Here is a 22,433-nt window from a genome sequence, read left to right as displayed (position 1 = left end):
GGGGCTTGCTTGCGTCCGACCAATAGCATGAAGGTGATGGCCAATGGCATCGGGCCCCCCGGTCAGGCCGCGCTTCGTGGGGACAAATGGGGGGCCGGGGTGTGACGTCAGGCGGACCCCGCCGGCGGGACCGGTTGCGTGGGGCCTCCCGCCCCGGCCCGGGCCTCGGTCATGGGGCCTGGCAGCAGCCTTCCCCGACTGCAGCACCGGGGACAGCCGCGGATGCCCCCCGTCCTGCTGCTGCTGCTCATCCTTCTGGGGCGGGGGGCAGGTGAGTACGGGCTGGGGGATCCAGGAGCTACCAGGGGCATGGGGGTGTTGGGGCCCGAAGGCCTCGACTCCACTCCCACCCGTTCCCCCTCCGACCACTCTGTCTCTTCCCCCCCCTCCCAGGGGGGCTCTTGGTGACGGACTACTCCACTCGCACCCCCCGCAAGCTCAGTCCCTTCCGCTCCTTCGCCAGCACCGAGCTCTTCCACTTTCACGTCCCGGAGGACACCGTCTTGGCCGTCTGGAACCTCATCACCTTCAAAGAGCAGGGGGGCACCTTCGGAGATCACTGCCCAGACCGCAGTGTCACCGTGTGAGTGACCCCTGCCAGACCCCATCTGGTGGGGGGGGGGGGGGGGGAGAGGGGCTCTGATCTCGCTTTGCTCCCCCCCCCCTGCGTTCCCATAAATCCTGACCAGGCTTTGGTCAGACTTGCGGGTCCCAGGCCAGAGGCTTGGGGCCATTCAGGTTGAACCAAGCTAAAGCAAAGCCGGACCCCAGCCGGAATGGGACCTTTCTCACACCCATCCTCACAGTGCTGCCTTCCCACGTCTTTCCTGGTTTAGGTTGCTTTGGGCTCATGTGGGGAGAACGGGGAGGTGGGGAAAAGGGTGTTAGCTGGTGGTCAAGGCGCTCTGCACAGGTATGCCGAGCCCCGTGAATTCCAGGGATTAAAAAACCCAGCAGTCGTGGGACCTGGCCGCTCCTGGGGGAAATCCCCTATCCAACAAGGTCTAATAGCCTTAGGAAGGGAAGCCCAGTGCTTCTCCTGGCCTTGCTAGGCCCCACTCAATCTTGGGTGGAAATTATGGTGAGCTGGGTTACCAATTTTCAGTCCTTGTGGGTTCTTGCAGGGTTATTGGTTTCCCTCAACCCTTTTGGCCTTCTGCCACCTCCCATTTTCCTCCCTCTTGTGCTCCTGTATTCATTCCCATGCTCCCCAGTTCCCACCCCCATACTTCTCTGCGTTGCTGAGCCCTTAGGCTCCTCCTCCCCCTACACACAACTCCCACCTTTATCCCCTGCTCTTTGGCAGATACTTCCGCTCGGGGGCACCCCCTGTCATCAACCCTCTCCAGACCCATTTTCCTCGGGACACGGCTGTGCCTGGGACCTTCGCATTGACTCTGTCTTGGACATTTCCCAACCGGACCACTGGAGTCTTCAACATTAGCAGTCCGCTGCCCGGAGACTGGTTTTTGGCCGCCCACTTACCCAAGGACCAGGGTCGGATTTCAGTTAAGGTGAGCCAGATGACTCCCTCCTTTTCCTCCTGCCCTTTCCATTCTCTCCCTTCCCACTCTAGTTTCCCTCACTTCCTTTTCTCTCCTTTCCCTCCCTTCCCCTCCTTTCCATGGCCTGATGGGACTGGGGATGATACATATACCTCTGATGGTACCAGGGCTCTGACTTCATCCAGCCCCAGTAGGGATGATGCTGGACAGCTGGGTGATTAGCGACAGAGACTTTACTCCAGGAAAAAGATGAGATCACTTTTCCCAATCTTCTCTATCTCACCCTTCATATCCACACACACACGCATCTTTTTTCTTACTTTCCCACACATACTCCCCCCCAACCCAAGACATCTTCTCTCTCACCCCATTTCCCCTATCCTTTGCAAACCCAGACCCGTGCACACGCCACATCTCTCACCACATATTTCCTCCCCACTAGCCCCAGATCCATAAAAAAGCAGAAAGGGAATCAATCAATCAGTCATATTTACTGAACGCTTAACTGTATGCAGACCACTATACTAAATGCTTGGGAGAGTAAACAGAGTTGGTAGACATGACATGTTGCCTGCCCACAATTAGCTTCCAGTATAGAGAGGGAGGCAAAAGGGTCTAACCCCACATGAGGATGGGAGTCTCTCCTGGAGAGACTCACTTCCTCTCAAAACCCAGAATTCTAATATTCATTCATTCAATAGTATTTATTGAGCGCTTACTGTGTGCAGAGCACTGTACTAAGTGCTTGGGAAGTACAAGTTGGCAAGATATAGAGACGGTCCCTACCCAACAGCGGGCTCACGGTCTAGAAGGGGGAGACAGACAACCAAACAAAACATATTAACAAAATAAAATAAATAGAATAGTAAATATGTACAAGTAAAATAAATAGAGTAATAAATCCGTACAAATATATATACAGGCGCTGTGGGGAGGGGAAGGAGGTAGGGTTGGGGGGAGGGGGAGAGGAAGGAGGGGGCTCAGTCTGGGAAGGCCTCTTGGAGGAGGTGAGCTCTCAGTAGGGCTTTGAAGGGAGGAAGAGAGCTAGTTTGGCGGATGGGCAGAGGGAGGGCATTCCAGGCCAGGGGGAGGACGTGGGCCGGGGGTCGACGGCGGGACGGGCGAGAACGAGGCACGGTGAGGAGGTGAGCGGCAGAGGAGCGGAGGGTGCGGGTGGGCTGGAGAAGGAAAGAAGGGAGGTGAGGTAGGAGGGGGCGAGGTGATGGACAGCCTTGAAGCCAAGAGTGAGAAGCCACTGGAGATTTTTGAGGAGGGAAGTAACATGCCCAGAGTGTTTCCGCACAAAGATGATCCAGGCAGCAGCGTGAAGTATAGATTGCAGTGGAGAGAGACAGGAGGATGGGAGGTCAGAGAGAAGGCTGATGCAGTAATCCAGTCGGGATAGGATAAGAGATTGAACCAGCAGAGTAGCGGTTTGGATGACGGATCTTGGCGATGTTGTGGAGGTGAGACCGGCAGTTTTTGGTGACGGATTGGATGTGAGGGGTGAACGGGAGGGCGGAGTCGAGGATGACACCAAGGTTGCGGGCTTGTGAGACGGGAAGGATGGTAGTGCCGTCAACAGTGATGGGAATGTCAGGGAAAGGGCAGGGTTTGGAAGGCAAGGTAAGGAGTTCAGTCTTGGACATATTGAGTTTTAGATGGTGGGCAGACATCCAGATGGAGATGTCTTGAAGGCAGGAGGAGACCCGAGCCTGAAGGTGGGGAGAGAGAGCAGGGGCAGAGATGTAGATTTGGGTGTCATCAGTGTAGAGATGATAGTTGAAGCCGTGGGAGCGAATGAGGTCACCAAGGGAGTGAGTGTAGATAGAGAACAGAAGGGGACCAAGAACTGACCTTTGGGGAACCCCTACAGTAAGGGGATGGGAGGGGAAGGAGTAACCTGCAAAAGAGACTGAGAATGAACGGCCGGAGAGATAAGAGGAGAACCAGGAGAGGACAGAGTCTGTGAAGCCAAGGTTGGTTAGCATGTTGAGGAGAAGGGGGTGGTCCACAGTGTCGAAGACAGCTGAGAGGTCGAGGAGGATTAGGATAGAGTAGGAGCCGTTGGATTTGGCAAGCAGGAGGTCATTGGTGACCTTTGAGAGGGCAGTTTCGGTGGAACGTAGGGGATGGTAGCCGGATTGGAGGGGGCTGAGGAGAGAGTTGGCATTGAGGAATTCGAGGCAGCGGGTGTAGACGACTCGTTCAAGGAGTCGTCTACAAGGGACTCGTTCAAGGGACTCGTTCAAGCTGTCCCCTGTCCCTGTGCCTGTGCCCCAAGGCCCCCCCACTCCACAATTCTAGCTCCTTGGACTGCCAGTCACGGACACCATGCCGCCTAATAGCCATCTCTTCCTAGCATGAGCTCCTAGCTAGCCTGTTCTTCTGACTCCAGAGTTGAAATCCCTGCTAGCTGGGCAAGGATTGGCCTGCCTCAGTGCCCAGCCTAGGTCAGTGCAGGCAGAAGGAAGGAAGGAAGGGGCTGGGGCCTCTGGGCCTGACAGAAGCTAAAAAAAAAATTCCTGCCTGTACCTTGATAATAGTAGTCTGAAGGAGTAGAGTTTTAATGATCTCACTGGAGGCTAGTCAGGGCTTGCTTTCACAGTGCCTCAGGTCTGTTCCACAGGGCATGTGAATGTGGCTTCACCTCAGAGTTATGAAACTACTTGTTTTCAACATCCAGGCGGAGGTTGCCAGGCACAGATGGGCTTTAAATGGATCAAATCCTCAAAATCCCTCCGTGAAAGGACGAAGCTTCCAGGGGTTCCTTTAGCGTGAGGGACAGGAGGTGCAGTTTAGGGTTCAGGGTTAGAATTTGGGGTTCGGGTTCAAGTCAGGTTTCCTGGGTTGGTTCAGATTTCCGATTGGTTGGGGACTTTGGATCCCAGTGTCTCCCCTGTGCCATTGTCAGGGTCTCCACGATGAGTGCCAGTACCTGTTCCAGCCCCAACTGATTGTCCAGCGCCTTCTGGGTGTGGCAGTGTTGGTGCCCGGGCTCCTGGTGGAGCAAAGTATCTCCCCTCACAACCGCTCTGCTCTTTACAAGTGAGTGCTTAACTTTGAGCCCAGCCTGACCCTGACCCCTTAGGCCAGGCCTGACCCCATTGTTAATCCCGTTGCTGGTCTTGACCCCAAAACCATCCCCCTGACTCACTCCTCTGCCCCTTCCCGGTGCCGTGCCCGTCTCTCACTCCTCTATGCCCCCCCACTCCACCTCCAGACTCTTACACCTCTGTGCCCCCCTCCCTCTCTCCCTCCCTCCCTGCAGGATCTTCATTCCCAATTTCACCTCCAAGGTATCAGTGTGGTTGGTGAACTGCTGGGGGGGTCTGCGGGGGCGCTGTCCCCTGTCCCTGCGCCTGCGCCCCAAGGCCCCCCCACTCCACAACTCTAGCTCCTTGGACTGCCAATCGCGGACACCATGCCACCTGGAGTTCACCCTACCACTCTGGGATCACTGGCATTACGTGATGGTGGAGACCCAGCTGCCTCTGTCCGGCCCCGTCCGCTTCCAGGTGACCGTCCGACTGGAAGGTGAGCTTTGATTTGGCCCCTCTCATTGTGGATCCCCCCGCCCCCAAGCCTCATTCCCGACCCTTCTCTCTCACCGTGCACCTCTCATCTCCCTAATACTGGGGTTCAGAGGGGGTTGGGTGTGGCAGGGTCTGGGGGCCCAGGAAAGGTGGAGGGGTCTGAGGCTGAGGTGGAGGGGACGGGGACTTGCGTGGCGGGGACTGGGAGTGGGGTAGAGAGATGGGGGTGTCAGGGCCTCCAGTTGAGCTTCCTTCTCACTCCCTGCAGAGTGTTCCCAGCAAGGTCTGGCCCGGGCTCTGCCCGCTGGCGCTGCCATGAACATGCCACAGTCAGCGGCGGCTCGCCTGCCCCCATCTGAGCCACTGCCGTCAGGGGGCCCCGAGACAGGGAGCTTAACGAGGCCACCGGATCTCTGCTGGCCAGTGAGGCCAACGCTACGCAACGAATTGGATACCTTCTCCGTCCACTTCTACATCTTCTTCGGCCCCAGTGTCTCCTTGCCCCCAGAGCGCCCAGCTGTGTTTGCTCTGCGCCTGCTCCCCGTGCTGGACAGTGGGGCCGTTCTCAGTCTAGAGCTACGACTCAATGTGGTGAGAGGACCGGAAGGGGGGTGGGGGAGGCTGGGGCCCGGGGGCTGGAGGGAAGGAGGGAGAGGGAGGAGCAGGAGGACCGAGAAGGGCAGCGTGGAGGTTGGAGGACCACAGGTTGGAGGGTTGGATCTGCTGGAAGCTCATTTCACAGGCAGTAGAGTTGGAGGTGGTTGGGGCTGGAGAAAGTGTGGAGCTGGGGAGGGAAGACCTGGGGTGGAGTTGCCAGCTCAGACTGGAGTGTGGCTTTCGGCTTCCTTTTGGCTCCTTTAGGCTTAAAGCAGTTGTTACCACCCAAGGTGTAATCCAGGGCCAGGGGAAGACTCCAGCAGGGAGAGGAGTGTGGGTATGGGGAGCCCTCTAGATTGTAAGCTCTCTGTGGGCAGGGAACATGCCAACTAACTCTGTTGCATTGTACTCTCCCAAGCCCTTAGTTAGTACGGTGCTTTGCACCCAGTAAGCGCTTAATAAATTCCCTTGATTGATCGATCCAGGTGAAGGGGTCAGAGGAGTAGAAGCACTGTCTCTAGCTGGAAGGAAGAGGTTTTCAGTCTTTGATTATCAGTCTTCGATTGAGTTCTTTGGTTTAGATGATGGTTCTGATTTCACAAGGACAAGTTGTTATCCGTGTTTAGAGAACTAGATTTAGGTTCTTTAATAATAACCTTTCCCAGAAGCTGGCCCATTGGAAACAAAGCTCAACTCTCGAGACAGCACGTGCTTCGGCTACTTCCTATTGAGGGTCGACACCAGCCCAGGACTCAGGGACCATTCCCAGAGCTAAAACCCAAGGGATCAGGGCTGGGCGGGTTGGCCAGGAGCCTTCAACAGGGCTTGGGCAAGACGGGCAAAGCAAATCATCAGCATTGCAGCCTCAGGTTTCAGCTAAGACTCATCCAAATTTGTGTTTCTGACCAATCTTCTCTCCGATGCTGAAATCTGGGCCAGCTGCAAGATGTTCTGCCCTGCTTCTTCAGATACCCTGTTGGCACCACCTGCAAGCCAGACTGCACATCAAACATTCTGCCCCATTGAACCCAGCACCCAGCTCCCATTGACTACTAAGCCTTTAACTCCTCCCTGAAATGCCCAGGGACCCAATCCCCTTCCTCTCTACTTCCAATGCCCTTGGTAGCTTTGTTGTTTGAGACCATCAGATACAAATTTCTTCAAGGGTCCCCTTTACTTTCTTAATATTCTCCCACACTCTCCTCCTTTCCAGGTGCTTCCCAAGAGGAGTTTTTCACCTTTCACCTCTGCCTTGAAACCTTCCCAACTTCTTTAAAATCTCATTCCTGCCCACCTCTCTCTTTTTACTGTCTTCAGCATCTTACTTTCCTCTGGCTCTGTCCCTTCTGCCTTTAGACAAGACCAAGTCTCCTGTATACAGAAAAATCCAGTGCTCAACCCCATCACACCCTCCAGCTTCTCTTAGTTCCTATTCCTGTTCAAACTCTTTAAATGGACATTATTCACCTGCTGCTCTCACTAACTCTTTCCTTGACCTCCTACAACCTGGATTTTGCTCTCCTCATTCCATCAAAATGATATTCATCAATATCTTCAGTAACCTCTTCTGGGTTCAATCTAATGGACTTTAATCCGTCCTAATCTTCCTCAATCTAAATTGGTTTTAATGGTGTTGTCATCTCCTTCCTCCTGGAAACTCTCTGTGGCTTTCATTTCACTGACCTAAGTTCTCTTTCTACCTCTCTGACTGCTCCCTTCTTTAAGTTTGTTAAGAGCTTACTCTGTGACAGGCAGTGTACTAAGAGCAGGGGTAAACATAAACTAATCCCTGTCCCTCATAGGGCTCACAGTCTTAATCCCCATTTTACAGATAAGGTAATTGAGGTACAGAGCGATTAAGTGACTTGACCAAAGTCACACAGCAGATTCCCTTCTGCCCTTCTGACCCCCAGGTCAGAAGGGCTCCAACCACTAGGACATGCCCCCTCTAAGGCTTCTTTTCAGGCTCTGTGTTTCCCTCTTCTACTTTAGCTATGAGTGTCCAGAAAGGTTCAGTTCTGAATCATTTACTCATCTTGCACTACACTTGTTCTCTCAAGAAGCTCATCCACTCACATGGTTTCAGCTACCTTTAGTTGTGCCAGCTCCATAGGTGTTATGGAGACCATCTCTCCCATGGAATTGGCCCTGGGGAGGCCTGGGGAGCCTTTAGCGGCCCTACTTTTTGCCTCGTACGAGGAAACCATGATCCCCGGTCCAGCTGTAGAACCTCCAGAGCTTCTCTTGCACCCATAGAGCTCTGGGGCCAGACTGGAGGCTCCTCTCATCCCCAGTCCCAGAGCCAAGTTGGTTGCGGGGCTGGGGATGGGGGAGAAGTCATATGTTCGTTTTTGCCCTGACCTGCCCAGAACGCCTCCTGGGTACTCTGAGGCTCGGTATGGGTTGCTGTGGTGACTATCTAAGCTATGAGGGGTTGATGTGCATGGCTGCCATACCACTCCTGTGCCCCACCACCCCCTCACCAATACGTTGCAGCTGTCCTGAACTAATGCTGAAGCCGCTGCTGGTTGGCTGGTGGTACGGCTACAGAGGATGAGCCCTCTCTTCCCTCTCTCTCCCCTATTCCTCTTTCCTCCTCCTATTTTCCTTATCCCTTCTCTTCTCACCTCTCCATCTTTCCCCCCTGTTTTGTCACATATGATTTATCGAATTGCCTTTTGTTTTTATCATTTGTGCCTGTGCACTTAGTCTTTTGAAAGTATTTGGCAATATGGGCCCATCACTAGATTATAAACTCCTGAAGGTCAAGGACTGCATATTTTGTTGTATGTTTCCAAGTGTCCGTACAGCACTCCATATCCAGTCAGCCTGTGGTACAGTAGTGCGTTGCACACAGCAGACAATCGATACAGTATTCTACACATAATAGGTGCACGATAATTGCTGTTACTAATACCAATCATGAGGCCTGAAACTCGATGAGTTCACCAGCCAAAGGGGCACTGCTAATCCCAGCCAACTTTACTGGGTGGGTAAATGTGAGGAGGATGGGAGACAGGAGGAGCCCAAACAGCTGCTGTGTGGAGGGACCACCAAAAGGCAAAGAACAAGGGTTGTTTTAAGGATCTATGAGGAACAACCCCAGGGACTGTCAGAGATCACAGTGGCAGGCAGGCCCGTCCAGCTTGGTGTGTAACAATTGGAAATTTGGGGGCTCAGGCCAGGCCAGGCATGAGAGGCAGAGCCTCGGCTACACCCAGAGACCCTCCACAATGACCAATGGCAGTGTGGCATGACCCTCCAATAGGAAGGACAGCAAGTCAATTTTTTTTCCTAGCCAAGTGGTCCTCTGGGGCAAATTTGGTGGTGCAGTCAGAATAACTAGAAGGGAAATGTTCCTTGGAATTCTTTTCCTCAGGAAGTTGTACAATCAAATCCTCAACAGTTTCAAGAAAGGTAAGGGGAAATCCATGATGGGTTACTGAAACAACAGTTAGGGACAGAGTGAGGAAAGTTAGGTGGGGTGCTGCATGGGCCATCCCTAACTGTGGGAATGCTGTTGCATGGTTCTTCCCAGTAACCTGATTCCGCAGTCCAAGACAAAGTCTTGAGCTGCATGAAATGCAAATCTAATTCAGGATAGTAAGGTTCATTGTCTCATCAATCAATCATATTTATTGAGAGCTTACTGTGTGCAGAGCACTGTACTGAGTGCTTGGGAGAGTACACTGTAAAAGAGTTGGTAGATATGTTCCCTGCCCACATGATGCTCTTGTATTTCAAATTGTTGTCCCTGCAGGACTAACAGGTCAAACAGGTGAGAGTCAGTGGGGGAACACATCTGGGGAATCTATGGCTGGGGGGCAATTAGCTGTCTGGTGTCCAGGCTCTGACCTTCTCTGCTCCTAGACTCGCTGTCTGGCTTCCTGTTGCCAGTTCAATGCCTCCTCCAACGTGGCCCAACCGCCTAATTAAACCTATTTGGGTTTCAGATGAAAATATTGAGAATGTGGGTTCCTGTAAAACCTGATTCTGTATTTGTCCAAGGGCAAGGGCTGCATCTTTCCTCCTTCTCTGGAAGGCCTTTTCTCCATCACCATAAACACCCGGATTAGGGGTCTGCACACAGTGGGGAGAGGGGAATCTGAACAGCAGCGAGGCTATGGCTTCTCAGCTTGATGAGGAGTGAGAGTCTTAGGGCCATGGAGCGTCTTCTATCCTAGATTTGACTCCTTTCTCCTCCTCTCCAATATTCTGTACTCCCCCTCCTCCCTATCCATCTCTCCCCTTCTCTTTCTCTCCTTCTCATTCCTATCCCCATCTCTCCCCCAACTTCCCTCTTTTTCTTTCTGCCCCATCGCCTTAATCTCCCTCCCTTCTATCTTCCTTTCCCCTTTTCCCTTTTCTCTGCCCTTCTCCACCCTTTCTTCTTTGCTGTGTCCCCAGAGCTCACTTCAGGGAGAGAACATCACTGTGTTTGGCTGTCTGCACCACGAGGTGCCTCTGACCTCAGGAGACAACACCTCAGTCACCTGTTCGACAGGTGAGAGTCAGCGGGGGGGAACACATCTGGGGAATCTAGGCTGGGGGACACTTAGCTGTCTGGTGTCCAGGCCCTGAACTTTTCTGCTCCTAGACTTGCTGTCTGGCTTCCTGCTGTCAGTCAATGCCTCCTCCAACGTGGCCCAGCTGCGGCTCCCATTCCCCCAGACAGGCAGCTGGTACCTGAGTCTACGCTCCCTCTGTGCTTCTGGACCCAGGTGAGAGAGCTGAAGGGGCAGTGTGGGGGAAGGAGGGTGGGAAGGAGCACGAGATGGTCGGGGAGGGGAGCAGGGATTTGGAGACTGAAAAGCGGGAGGGAAGAGCAGATGTGGGGTGGTGGCTGGGCGAAGTGGTAGGGGAGAATAGATGATGGATTGATGGGGAGGATGGGGACTGGGGAGTTTGGTAGCAGAGACCTGAAGGGAAGAGAGGGAGCTGGGTGCAAGAAGAGAGCAGATGGAAAGAGTAAGGTCTGCTGGGGGCCCCGGGGAGTCCTTCGGAACATATGGTTAATGATCAGGCCACCCAACAGGTTTGAACGCTGTCAGAATGTCACTGCTGAGGTCCATCTCCGGTCCTTCCTATCCCCCTGCATCAATGACTGTGGCTCCTATGGCCAGTGCAAGCTTCTGCGGACAAACAACTACCTTTATGCAGCCTGCGAGTGCAAGGCTGGTGAGTAGGGGAGGGCCATGAGGGGTGGTGGAATTCATAGGGCAGAGAGGTGGGGATGTATTGGATCAAGAGGGTGAAGAAGCGTAGAGATGGGGTCTGGGAGTTGTAGAATGCTGTAAGCCCGTTGTGGGCAGGGACTATGTCTACCAACTCTGTTGTATCGTAGTCTCCCAAGTGCTTAGTACAGTGCGGTGCATTCCGTAAGCGCCCAATAAATTCCATTGATTGAGTGATTGGGACAGGAGACTTGCCGAGCTGGGGTCCTAGGTTAAAGGATGAGATGGAGGACTAGAGTGGAGAGGGGAAAAAGACAGGAAAACTCAGGGATGGACATCGGAATATATGACTCTAAGCAGCATGGCTCAGTGGAAAGAGCACGGGCTCTGGAGTCAGAGCTAATGGGTTCGAATCCCTGCTCCACCACTTGTCAGCTGTGTGACTTTGGGCAAGTCACTTCACTTCTCTGTGCCTCAGTTCCCTCATCTGTGAAATGGGGATTAAGACTGTGAGCCCCCCGTTGGGCAACCTCCCCAGTGCTTAGAACAGTGCTTTGCACCTAGTAAGCGCTTAATAAACACCATCGTTATTATTATGAGTTCTCCAGAGTCTGTACCCTGATGGTACCCTGCGACAGGCTGTGTCCCAGGTGGGTGTGGTCCTAGCAGCTCTACCCTTACGGCAGGGTTGTCCCCAAGACCTTTTCTCTATGCCCGGTTGCCTGCCATCTTGTGCCCTATTCCTTACCTGTATTCTTTCCCTCCCCCAAATTGTCCCTCTCTCCACAGGTTGGAGTGGATGGGGCTGCACAGACAACGCTGAGGCCTTCAGCTATGGCTTCCAGTTGCTCTCCACACTGCTGCTCTGCCTAAGCAACCTTATGTTTGTGCCCCCTGTGGCTGTGGCTCTACGGAGCCGCTATCTCCTTGAAGCTGCTGTGTACATCTTTACCATGTTCTTTTCCACGGTAATGAGAGCTGAGTATTGATTGGGGTGGGGGTGGGAGAGGCTGGCCTGGGGTTGGGGGCAGGCTGTAGAATTGAAGGACTATGGACCCAGGAAGAGCTTGTCCTGGCTATAAAATGGGGATGTTTCATTGCAGGCTTCCCTCACTTCCCTTTTCTTCCTTTCCTTCACTCTCCCTCCATGCCCAGCTGCCCCTTCTTCCTGTGCCAGGTGTTCCTCCTCCAGTGCTGTCATACCCTTATGACCGTAATTCTGTCTGCATTTGCCCTTCATGTGAGAAGGTGATTCCAGTGAGAGTGAATTTTACCCGTGGGTTCAGGTCTGTCTGGCCGAGGAGGTCAATACAGGTTGACAGTTTCTTTCTCCGCTTCGTGTCTGAAGATCATCCTCTGTCGTGCTGTTGCATTTGCATGTTCAGCATCGGCACTAATTTTGATTCTCTCTCCTAGTATCCCAATCTTCCTGAAGCCCCTATCTGTAGTAAGAGAGGCTCATGCCAGGCTGGTCTGTCTGTCTCTGTGGGCTCTCGGCAATCGATTACTAGGCCCAAATCATTTGAAGTCATGCTTCATTGTATTTTCAAAATAAATGTCTCACTACCAGACTTCACAGCAGGTAATTTGTTTTCCCACAGGCTTTCATTCTCCTCATAGGTCAGAAAATCATGATCAATCGTGAGTGATCTATTGCATCAGATTACTGGATCAGGTCAATAGGCCATCCAGCCTAGTATTCTGTCCCTGACCATCACAGTTGGATCCTCGGAGGGATCATTTTTCAGTTGCCCACCTGGACGATCCTGCTCATGGTTAGGGATAGGTCATTTAAAGCCCCTAACCTTTCCCTCACCATTTCTAATTTACCCTCTGGCAGTCAGTGGTACAACCGTGTGCTTACTGTGTGCAGAGCTCTAGCCTAAGCACTTGGGAGAGTACAATATAAGAGTTGTATTAATATAACCCATTAAGGACCTCTTGTCCACAAATATATCCAAATTCCTCCAGAACCTGCTGCTGTTTTTGCTCTTCACAACTTCTAGTGGGAAGAAATGCTTCCATTAGTTTATTTAGGACGTACCACCAAGCTTCACAGGGGTCCCTTATCCTGGGTATGGGATTTGGTGGGCAACAACTCCAGGTTCACCCTGGCCACACCATTCACGATCTTGTCACTTTCAATCTTATCTCCTCTCCTCGTTTGTCCAGAGTTAAGACTCTTGGCCTTTCCAGTTTGCCCTCATTCCAGAATCTTCTCCACCCCCAATCACCTTGGTTGCTCCTTTCTGGACCTTTACCAGCTCTAGACTGTCCTTCATAATATATATAGACCAGAACTGCTCCCAGTGTTTCAAGCGAGGTTGCAGTGTGGAGCTGACTTGCTTTCCAAGACCATTTTGCTGATGATCTATATAATAATGAGTGCAGTTCATGGATGATGTCGATGAACTTGATGTAGTGACTGGTAGGTCCTGGTCTGGCAACCGTAAAGATCGTCACCACTGAAGCATTCAGTTTAGGCTGAAACTTGATGCCACATCATCACTACCTCTGTCAGTTTCTCAAAGGACACACTAGTCCTCTAGATTTAGTTTTCTATTTCTTTATCTAGTAGTACAGTATTGGACAGTGGGGCATAGAAAATATTTGGCTGTTGTCAGGGTCAGGGTTTTCTTCTTTTTCATTAGGTCTTCATTAGACATTGGCATGTCTTGTGGGTACTTCAGCCCCCAAGGAGGCCCAGGATGTCAGGATTTTCCAGGCTTCTCTTGGCCTGTTGAGTTGGAAGATTTTCCTCGGATGACTGGAATTATTTTCTGAACAGCACAGTGCAGGTCTCTTGTTCCATACCTGTTTGGAATAGGATAAAACCGGCTAGTCCTGATTTTCTCCGTTGGTATTGGGAAAGATCAAATAAGCATCTTCAATTCTGATTTGGCTGGCAGTCACACCACCATGGAGTAACCTGAATTCCTCAGGGCAGCCAAACTTGTTTTGTAGCTGGCAGAGCCTAGGTCAGCTGATGAGATTTAAGAGCTTTTGAATCTCTATAAATGAAGTATTGAAGTCACCTTGCTTCTCCTATGCTTCTCCTCTATCTGATGTGCAGATGCTGTAGCTTGTTGCCATCTCAAGTCACACTGTAACTCCGGGAACACGTGTTTCCAGGTTTTTTTTAGTGACTGTGGCAGAAGGACTTTGACCAGGATCTTGTGAGAAATGGGCAGCAGGGATTTGCCACAGATTTCCACAGTCCACTTTCACTGGCCTTTGACGTACCAACACTTTTGAGGCTGGATGTCCAGTTGCAGCACCTAGATCAAAGTGCCCACTGCAATTTGGGGTAGGGTTTCTTTGGGGACTTCACACTAGTGCACCCCAGGATTGCCCAGTTTGTTTACTGCCACCATTCCATGAAGCATTCAGTGTTCAGCTGGAAGAATTCAGGGTTCAGTTGGCAGTCCAGAACCTTAAGGGCTGGCTACTGAGATTTGGAGTAATGCCAAATGTCCCACTCCCTCCTGTGATAGTAATAGACAATTATAATAATAATAATTGTGGGTGATACGAGACAATCAAGTGAGACACAGTCCCTTTGCCACGTGTGATAAGAATCTTACAGTTGGAATTGGAATATTTCAAGTTCACTCAGGCACTTTCTTTGGTTAACCAGATAACCAGTAGGTTAAAAGGGTTCACCATCTTCTTGCCCAAACCCTTCCCTGTATTTGGCTGCTGATGTCGTCTGGTGAGTGATGGACATCCCCCTCCCTGACAAGGACTCAGACTGTGTCTGAGACTTTCTAGACTGTGAGCCCACTGTTGGGTAGGGACCGTCTCTATATGTTGCCAACTTGTACTTCCCAAGTGCTTAGTACAGTGCTCTGCACACAGTAAGCGCGCATGAGAACCAGACGAGAAGCAGTGCCGCCTGGTGAGAAGCAGCCAGTGTGGCCTAGTGGATAGAGCACAGGCCTGGGAATCAGAAGGACCCGGGTTCTAATCCCGGCTCTGCCACTTGTCTGCTGTGTGCTCTTGGGCAAGTCACTTAACTTCTCTGTTCCTCAGTTACCCCATCTGTGAAATGGGGATTAAGACTGTGAGCCCTAGGTGGGACAGGGACTGTGTCCAATCTCGTTAACTTGTATCTACCCCAGGGTTTAGTACAGTGCCTGGCATATAGTAAGCACTTAATAAATTCCACAACTATCATCATTATTATTACTACATTACGAATTAGATGGCTAGATATTCTTATCTAGCCATCAGCCAACAGCCAACACTTTGTTCCTCTATTCGTCCTCCAAGCAGCTTGATGCCACTGTCAGAGATCAAAACCTGGTTTGAGCAGACCTTGGGTCTGACCCAGTAATGAATTTGTGTGTGGTCTTATGTTTTTTTAATATTCGGTAGCAAGGAACATATTAAACCACAAGATCAGTAGAAATGCAATAGGTACGCAGGCCTTACTTTTAAAAGGTTTTAAAAGTACTTGACCAAGAATAAAAGGTGTATTAGGGATGTCACAGTCAAGCTGAGTTCTGGACATTTCCAAACTGTTCAACAAGGGACATTCCTGGGCTTGCTTGGATTTGTTTTTGGGAGGGCAGTTGGTGGGGGAGTTATTTATTTTAAATGTTTTACTGAATGCTTTATTAGTCAAGGTTCCCAAAACTCTGTATACCCTTGGGAGAGAATCCTGGACTCCCAGAACTAAGAGACCCCTGCACAGCTGGTCCAGGCCCTTGGAGGCAGGCTTCTAAGTCTTTCCTTAGAGGCTTTCCACACCTTTCCTCAGCCCCTTGACCAGTGGTTTCTCTCCTAATAGTCCCTTCATATGTCCAACTGAAATTTCTCCTGCTTCATTAGTTTAAATTCATTTTCTCTTGTCTGGCCTTAGTGTACATGAAGAACTGGAATGCACCCTCCTCATAAATCGTCCTAAATCCGGTTACCGGTTAATAAAGCCTCACTCTAGAGCTGTCTTGCGCAGCCCTACACCCTGCACCTGACCACTGGGGCAGCTGGGTTCTCTGTGTTTTCCAGCCTCTACCTTATACTCTCAGTGTTAGCCTTGTAACAAACTTCCCACTTTTGATTTTCTCACCTGGCCTTCTCTTTCAAGGTTTGACCTCCTGCAGCCCCCCAGACAGAATGTGCTCATGAACTGGACCACTCTACTTCCTGCCTTCACTAGCGGTGCAGGGTACCAATCTAAGTTCAGAGTGATAGTTCAACCCCAGAGCTCCACAACAAAAGAAATTGGTGCTAACTACGCAGCTGGCGCAGTTCTACAAAATTTGGCATCAGGTCCAATGAGCATAAAAAACAAAGTCCAAAGTAAAAATGCCAAGTTTTCCTTCCTTTAAACTTCTCCTAAACTAAAATTTCAACAGATTTTAGGATCAGTGCACATGTCATTCAGCCAGTGCGGGGCATCCTGCAGTTTTCAGTCTGAGCCCTCGGCTGGCCTACCTGGGGGCTACCGTGAGCAGTTGCTTTCCTCAGCATTTGCCGGCGCAACCAAGGCATCTCGCATGGACCACTGCTTCACACTTTCCCCTAGTCCTAGTGTCTGCTCTCAGTGACTTGGTCTCAAATCCCTGGGGTCATCTGGGTGGGCATCTTACAGACAAAATATCGGCCCAGTGGGTGGCCAGTTGCCCAAGCCCCTCCTTTGGTTGGCATTTTTTTCTGGGATTTCTCAGAGCCCCATCCACGCCTTGTTAGCCCCATGCCCCTCCCAGTCTTCCTCCCCCCCCCCGCCCCCCCCAGACAACCTACTCCTAGGTCACTAAAAAAAACCTAGACCCAATGTTACTTTTAAGAAAGATCATTCTCTTCAGCATAGGTTTTAAAGAAAGCACTTATCTGTGCCATAGGTTTTAAAGAAACATTTGCTCATCTGTCACCTCCATATATTGAGGAAAAACCTGTGCAGACCTCTGAGCAGGACATCCCCTCCCTGCTTATAAAGCCTGGCAAGTATACCATCAGCTTGGGGGGTTTTGCCATTCTTCATGCTCTTATTGCAGGGGTGATCTCCTCCACAGTTGGAGTGAAGACCATGTCCTCACATCTTGGCAGGTTCACTAGGCACCAGGGAGCCTTATTTTCAATGGTAGAAGGACTATTGAAATATTATTGCTCTTCCTGAAAAAATGTGTTTCCTTGTCTGGGTTCAGGGTGGAGCTAACTACCCTCTTCAGTCAGTCAGTCAGTGGTGCTCTAATAGTGTATGGAAGTACAGAGATTCTTCAGGGATGTATAGAAGTCCTTGGTTTGGCAGTGATCAGCATAGATCTGGATCTCCGTAGCCTTGACTTCTCATTTGTTGATTTGTAGGCAGCTTTCCGTAGGACCTTAGGGAACTGCAAGGGGATGACGTCTTAGTGTCCCCTTTATGGAAAGGAGTTCTGGGATCTGAGGTATTTTCACTGAACCAGTTGAGTGATGCTGCTAACTGGGCCCCCAGTCTTGGGGAGAGCCTGCTGGATACCCTGCTGGATACTTGGACCCATGGAATTCCTCAAGGGAGTGGGCTGACAGAATTGGATCATGGCAGAGGCCTGCGTTCAGATATCTAAGGGGTCGGATTCTCCTTTCTGAAACTCTGAGTGCACAGCTAGCTAGAGACGAGTGGAACAAGCCAAGGTTGGTTCAGGGCTCGGGAATCACTCATCCATCCATGGGTTCACCCATGCTGCCTTTTCCTTTGATCTGGGTTGGTCTGGTGCTGAGAGAGAAGTACTGACTGTTATGATGGTTAATGCAGCCCTGGCAATTGGAATGGGTTCCCGAATTTTCCTGTGTTTGGGAAGGTGTGAGGGAGCCCCGGGTTTTGATTTTTTTGTTTTAATGGTATTTGTTAAGTGCTTACTATGCTCCAGGCACTATTCTAAGTGCTGGGGTAGATACAAGCTAATCAAGTTCCCATGTGGGGCTTTGCAATCTTAATTCCCATTTTACAGATGAGGTAACTGGGGCAAGCTTTTGGGGCTGCTGCTAGACTATTCATTCATTCAATCGTATTTATTGAGCGCTTACTGTGTGGAGAGCACTGTACTAAGCACTTGGGAAGTACAAGTTGGCAACGTATAGAGATGGTCCCTACCCAACAGCGGGCTCACAGTCTAGAAGGGGGAAGACAGACAACAAAACAAAACATATTAACAAAACAAAATAAATAGAATAAATATGTACAAGTAAAATAAATAAATAGAGTAATAAATATGTACAAACATATATACATATATACAGGTGCTGTGGGTAGGGGAAGGAGGTAAGGCGGGGGGGATGAGAAGGGGGAGGAGGGGGAGAGGAAGGAGGGGGCTCAGTCTGGGAAGGCCTCCTGAAGAAGGTGAGCTCTCAGTAGGGCTTTGAAGGGAGGAAGAGAGCTAGCTTGGCGGATGGGCAGAGGGAGGGCATTCCAGGCCAGGGGGAGGACGTGGGCCGGGGGTCGACAGCAGGACAGGTGTGAACGAGGCACAGTGAGGAGATTAGCGCAGAGGAGTGGAGGGTGCAGGCTGGGCTGGAGAAGGAAAGAAGGGAGGTGAGGTGATGGAGAGCCTTGAAGCCGAGAGTGAGGAGTTTTTGCCTGATGCGTAGACTAGTTAGACTAGTACTAACCACCCGAAAAAGCATAAACTGGGAAGCTGGGAACCCTACTCCTGTTTCCAATGCTGTGGTCGCCCCTGATCCTGGAATGATGAGGCACTGTTTAGTATTGTCTCTTCTCTAGCACTGGGGAAAACCAAGCATTCTGGCACACCACTAAGAAGGAGGTTGGCGTGTCTGATCTTTCCCCGCCCTCAAGGCTGCTGTAATGTTTTGGCATCACTGCCTCTTTGTGCCTAAAATTCCATGATGATCAGTTTGTCAGATGGTGTGCTATTACTATGCGTCTGTCTGGGTTTCAGGGCAACTTTCTTCCTCCTCATTTGTATCAGGTGGGGCCTGTGTGCTGATGGTAGGGGGAAAGTTTTTGGTACTGTGATGGGTACTTCACTGTTACCTACGGGGAAACCTGGCGACTGCTTGGTTGTGGAGCTAACACCTGTGAGCCAATGCTGGGAAGAGGGAAAGCTCATCCTCAGGGCCAGGAGGGCTACCCCATGTCCGACTAGCTCACAGAGTTAGCTCTACCATGCTCCTTTCTGGATGCTGCTGCTTTCCATGTCTGAATGGCTTGTACTGAATTGGGCATTTTCCTGCGGTTGGGAGTTTTCTGTTGCCTTGCTTTGCAAGGTTAGAGCCTGACAGTTGATATGCCCTACTGAGCCTACTTTGGAAAAGGCAGGGGAAATCTGGGCCCTTGGAACTTACAAACAGGCTTTGAGACACACCTAGACGCTCAGGCAAGGATATATGCTCACAAAGAGGGACACACGCATTGGTACACGGGAACCCACTGCAATGTACCAAAACAGACACCTGTTTTGTGTATATATCTGCCTGACTTTGCTATCTCTCTCGCTTTCACCTTGAAATCTGGGGCACTATGGGGTAAGATTTGGAACTGTAGATTTGCTAAACCATCAGTCCTCCCATCCCTGTGATCCCCCATCCTTAGTAACAATGGCATTTATCAAGCTGCCGCTGGACGCGATGCACTTGGTAGACTTTTGATCTCTCGCCCCCAGTTCTACCACGCTTGTGACCAGCCGGGCATTGTAGTGTTCTGCATCATGGAGTATGACGTGCTGCAGTTCTGTGACTTCCTTGGCTCCCTCATGTCCGTTTGGGTCACAGTTATCGCCATGGCTCGGCTGCAACCTGTGGTCAAGCAGGTGAGTCGTGAGCTGGGCTGACTTGTGCGCCCCAGTGTCTTGCTAGTGGTCAGCGGGCTCCTCAGTCCCCAGCCCCTATCCACCCTTTTCCTGAGTTCCTCCAGATTTCCTGGAAGGGCCCCTTTTGCTACCTGTTCCCCATGCTCACTCTCCCAGGACCGACTGTGTATCCCTTCTTTTCCCGACGAGGACCGAGACCTCTCCAAAGTGGTGGAGTGTGGGGGCTCTGCTGGAGTTTGAGGGTGGGGGTGGGTGAGGCCTAGGGATTGAATTGGTGGTCTGTGTTGAGGCATCATTCTGTACCCTCCTGCCTCCCCTCGCGCCCCGGTTGCTCAGTCCCTCTTTTTCCAGATGCTGTACCTCCTGGGTGCGATGCTGCTTTCTATGGCACTGCAGCTGGACCGCCATGGACTCTGGAACCTGCTGGGCCCGAGCCTCTTTGCCTTGGGGATCCTTGCCTCAGCTTGGGTAAGGCCTGGGGAAGACGGGTGCTACTGCTGCGGGCGCCACCAGCCCCTCATCTTACCTACCCCCTGTCGGGTTCTATTTCCTCCCCCCAGCCCTGCCCCCATGTCTCTCTCCCCGATCTGGACTCCGTAGGGGAGGTCTGGTGGTGGCCTACTCTTGGATGCATTATCCTGTTCTGATCTCTTCGCTTCTTGGTTTGGTTCCAAGTGAGAATTGAAGCCACCGAGTGTGAGTCCCTCTGGTAGCCGGCCTCTGGGCCAGGAAGACCTAAGGTGACTCTACCGGCTTGTCGGGAACCGGCCAGGGCAGAGCTGAGAAGCCATATTTCGCGGTTCTGAGCCAAGCAGCCATCTTATGACATCAGACAAGGGTGGTTTTGACATAGGGACGGGACTGGGCCGAGTGGAGCAGGTGAGGATGAGCCACCTATCAAGTCCCTCCTCGGCCTCCTAGGCTGTTCTACTTCTCTAGAGGGCTTATTCTAAATTCTCCCCTCAGAGCTGTAGGGAACTTGAATGGGTAGAGACTTGATCTTGTTTCACCCCTTCTCCGCTCTGCCAAATCCCAGTCTCTCTGCTAGCTTCCAGCTGGGATCCATTCCCCTGACTTGGAGCTCCAAAGCTCTGCCCCGTGGCCTCGTCCCCGTACGGCTTCTGCCTGGTCTTCCGGCCTGGTTTCTTGTTTTGTTTGTTTGCTTTCTTAAATGGTATCTGCTAAGCGCTTACTGTGTATGTGCCAGACACTGTACTAAGTGCGGTACAAGAGCCGTACGGGCACTGCTGAAGCTAATCAGGTTGGTCACGGTTCGTGTTCCACTTGGGGCTCACAGTCTTCACCCCCATTTTAGAGATGAGACAACTGAGGCCCAGGGAAGTGACGTGACTCTCCCGAGGTCACACAGCAGGCAAGTGGTGAATCTGGGATCAGGACCCAGGTCCTCTGATTCCCAGGCCCGTGCCCTTTCCACGAGGCCACGCTGTTTCCTCTCCCCTCCCCAGCTCCAGTTTCCCCCGTCTTCCCCGTGGTCCCATTTTCCCCTCCGGACTCCACGTTGCCTCCTGCTCCGCGAGAACTCAACAGCATGTCTTCTCTTCTTCCCAGACGGTGCGCAGCGTCCATCGCCGGCACTGCTACCCACCCACGTGGCAGCGCTGGGTCTTCTACTTGTGCCCAGGCAGCCTCATCGCCGGGGCCGCCGTGCTACTCTATGCCTTTGTGGAGACGGAGGAGAACTATTTTTACATTCACAGCATCTGGCACATGTTGATCGCAGGCAGCGTGGGCTTTCTGCTGCCACCCCGGGCTAAGCCAGAGGGCAAAGTACCCCCTCTGACCCGAACCCGGGGCTGTGGGTACCAGGTCTGCATCAATGAGCAGGAGGAACTTGGCCTGGTGGACCCGAGCACTGTTTCCATCAATAGTATTTGTGCTAGCTGACAGCCACCGGGTGGGGACTTCAGGCAGTCGGGAAAACGCACTGGACTCTTGGGGACACCGGCGTCACAGCCACCCAAGGGCACGGGCCTCAAATGCTCACCGCCATAAATTTCAGAAGCCCAGGGATACGGAATTCTCGGATTTCCCAGAGGACTGGATGTCAGAAGCCTGGGATCTTGGATCTCATTGGGTCTCGGAGGACGCCCCCACCCCACACCGCCTGGAGTATAGGTCTGCGCTTCAGGCGGTTGTGTCCGGGGGAGTGGCTCCCTTTCCCGTCCCCTTCCTCCACCGTTAAGGGAGAGGGGCTGGTGGGTCACGGACCGCAAGGGCAGAGGTGGGAGAGACCCGGTTTGGGGTAGACAGGTCTCCGGAGTCAGGGTCAGTGACAAAAAGGGGAACGTCCCTGGGCGCCAGCCCCGATGAATGGTATTTGCCACTAATGAGTGTGTGTGTGTTTGCCCATTACGTACTCCTAGAGAGGCTGGGTGCGTATTGTGTGCCTCTCTGCGTCTGTGTGCCACTATCAATCTCTCTGAGTGTGTATTTGGGTGCTGCTGTCAACCAGAGAAGCAGCATGGCCCTAGTGGACACAGCACGGGCCCGGAAGCCAGAAGGACCTGGGTTCTAATACCAGCTCCCCTACTTGTCCGCTGTGTGACCTTGGGCAGGTCACTTAACTTCTCTGTGCCTCAGTGACCTCATCTGCAAAAGCGGGGATGAAGACCGTGAACCCCATTTGGGACACGGACTGCGTCCACCCCGATCGGCTTGCATCTATCCCAGCGCTTAGTACAGTGCCTGTCACGGAGTAAGCGCTTAACAAATATTATTAAAAAAAAAAAAGGAAAAACTTTTCAGAATGTACTGTGTGCCATGGTCAGCTTCTTTCCAGGTGCACCTCTGGGGCACTCTCGGGCGCCGGCCTCTTCTTGGCCTCTTGGGCTGGGAGTTGGGGAAGAC

At 51.9% G+C, this 22,433-nt stretch overlaps 1 protein-coding gene across 3 annotated transcripts; it reads left to right on the top strand.

Annotated features, from left to right (window-relative positions):
* The first annotated feature begins 154 nt into the window (after positions 1–154).
* TMEM8B (transmembrane protein 8B) lies at positions 155–22,107 on the top strand. Of its 3 annotated transcripts, none has more exons than XM_038742531.1 (13): positions 155–271; positions 394–583; positions 1,307–1,514; positions 4,420–4,553; positions 4,777–5,042; positions 5,310–5,632; positions 10,046–10,142; positions 10,236–10,359; positions 10,674–10,816; positions 11,602–11,780; positions 19,419–19,565; positions 19,917–20,033; positions 21,135–22,107. In XM_038742531.1, exons 1-13 carry the CDS (start codon positions 172–174, stop codon positions 21,468–21,470), a joined length of 2,364 nt encoding a protein of 787 aa, XP_038598459.1. In that variant the 5' UTR covers positions 155–171; the 3' UTR covers positions 21,471–22,107. The 3 variants fall into 3 exon arrangements, with proteins under 3 accessions (XP_038598459.1, XP_038598460.1, XP_038598461.1); XM_038742532.1 differs by having other exon boundaries at positions 4,903–5,042; positions 21,135–21,470; XM_038742533.1 differs by having other exon boundaries at positions 203–271; positions 464–583; positions 21,135–21,470.
* The last annotated feature ends 326 nt before the right edge of the window (positions 22,108–22,433 follow it).

This window comes from Tachyglossus aculeatus, unplaced genomic scaffold (assembly GCF_015852505.1).
Source record: "Tachyglossus aculeatus isolate mTacAcu1 unplaced genomic scaffold, mTacAcu1.pri scaffold_12_arrow_ctg1, whole genome shotgun sequence".
NCBI lineage: Eukaryota > Metazoa > Chordata > Mammalia > Monotremata > Tachyglossidae > Tachyglossus > Tachyglossus aculeatus.
This window is presented reverse-complemented; position numbering and strand designations above follow the sequence as displayed.

Coding starts and splice junctions, on each gene's coding strand:
- TMEM8B (XM_038742531.1), top strand. CDS start 172: ATGGGGCCTGGCAGCAGCCTTCCCCGACTGCAGCACCGGGGACAGCCG. Junction 1,515..4,419: donor AGGGTCGGATTTCAGTTAAG/GTGAGCCAGATG, acceptor TGCCATTGTCAG/GGTCTCCACGATGAGTGCCA. Junction 10,360..10,673: donor CTCTGTGCTTCTGGACCCAG/GTGAGAGAGCTG, acceptor GCCACCCAACAG/GTTTGAACGCTGTCAGAATG.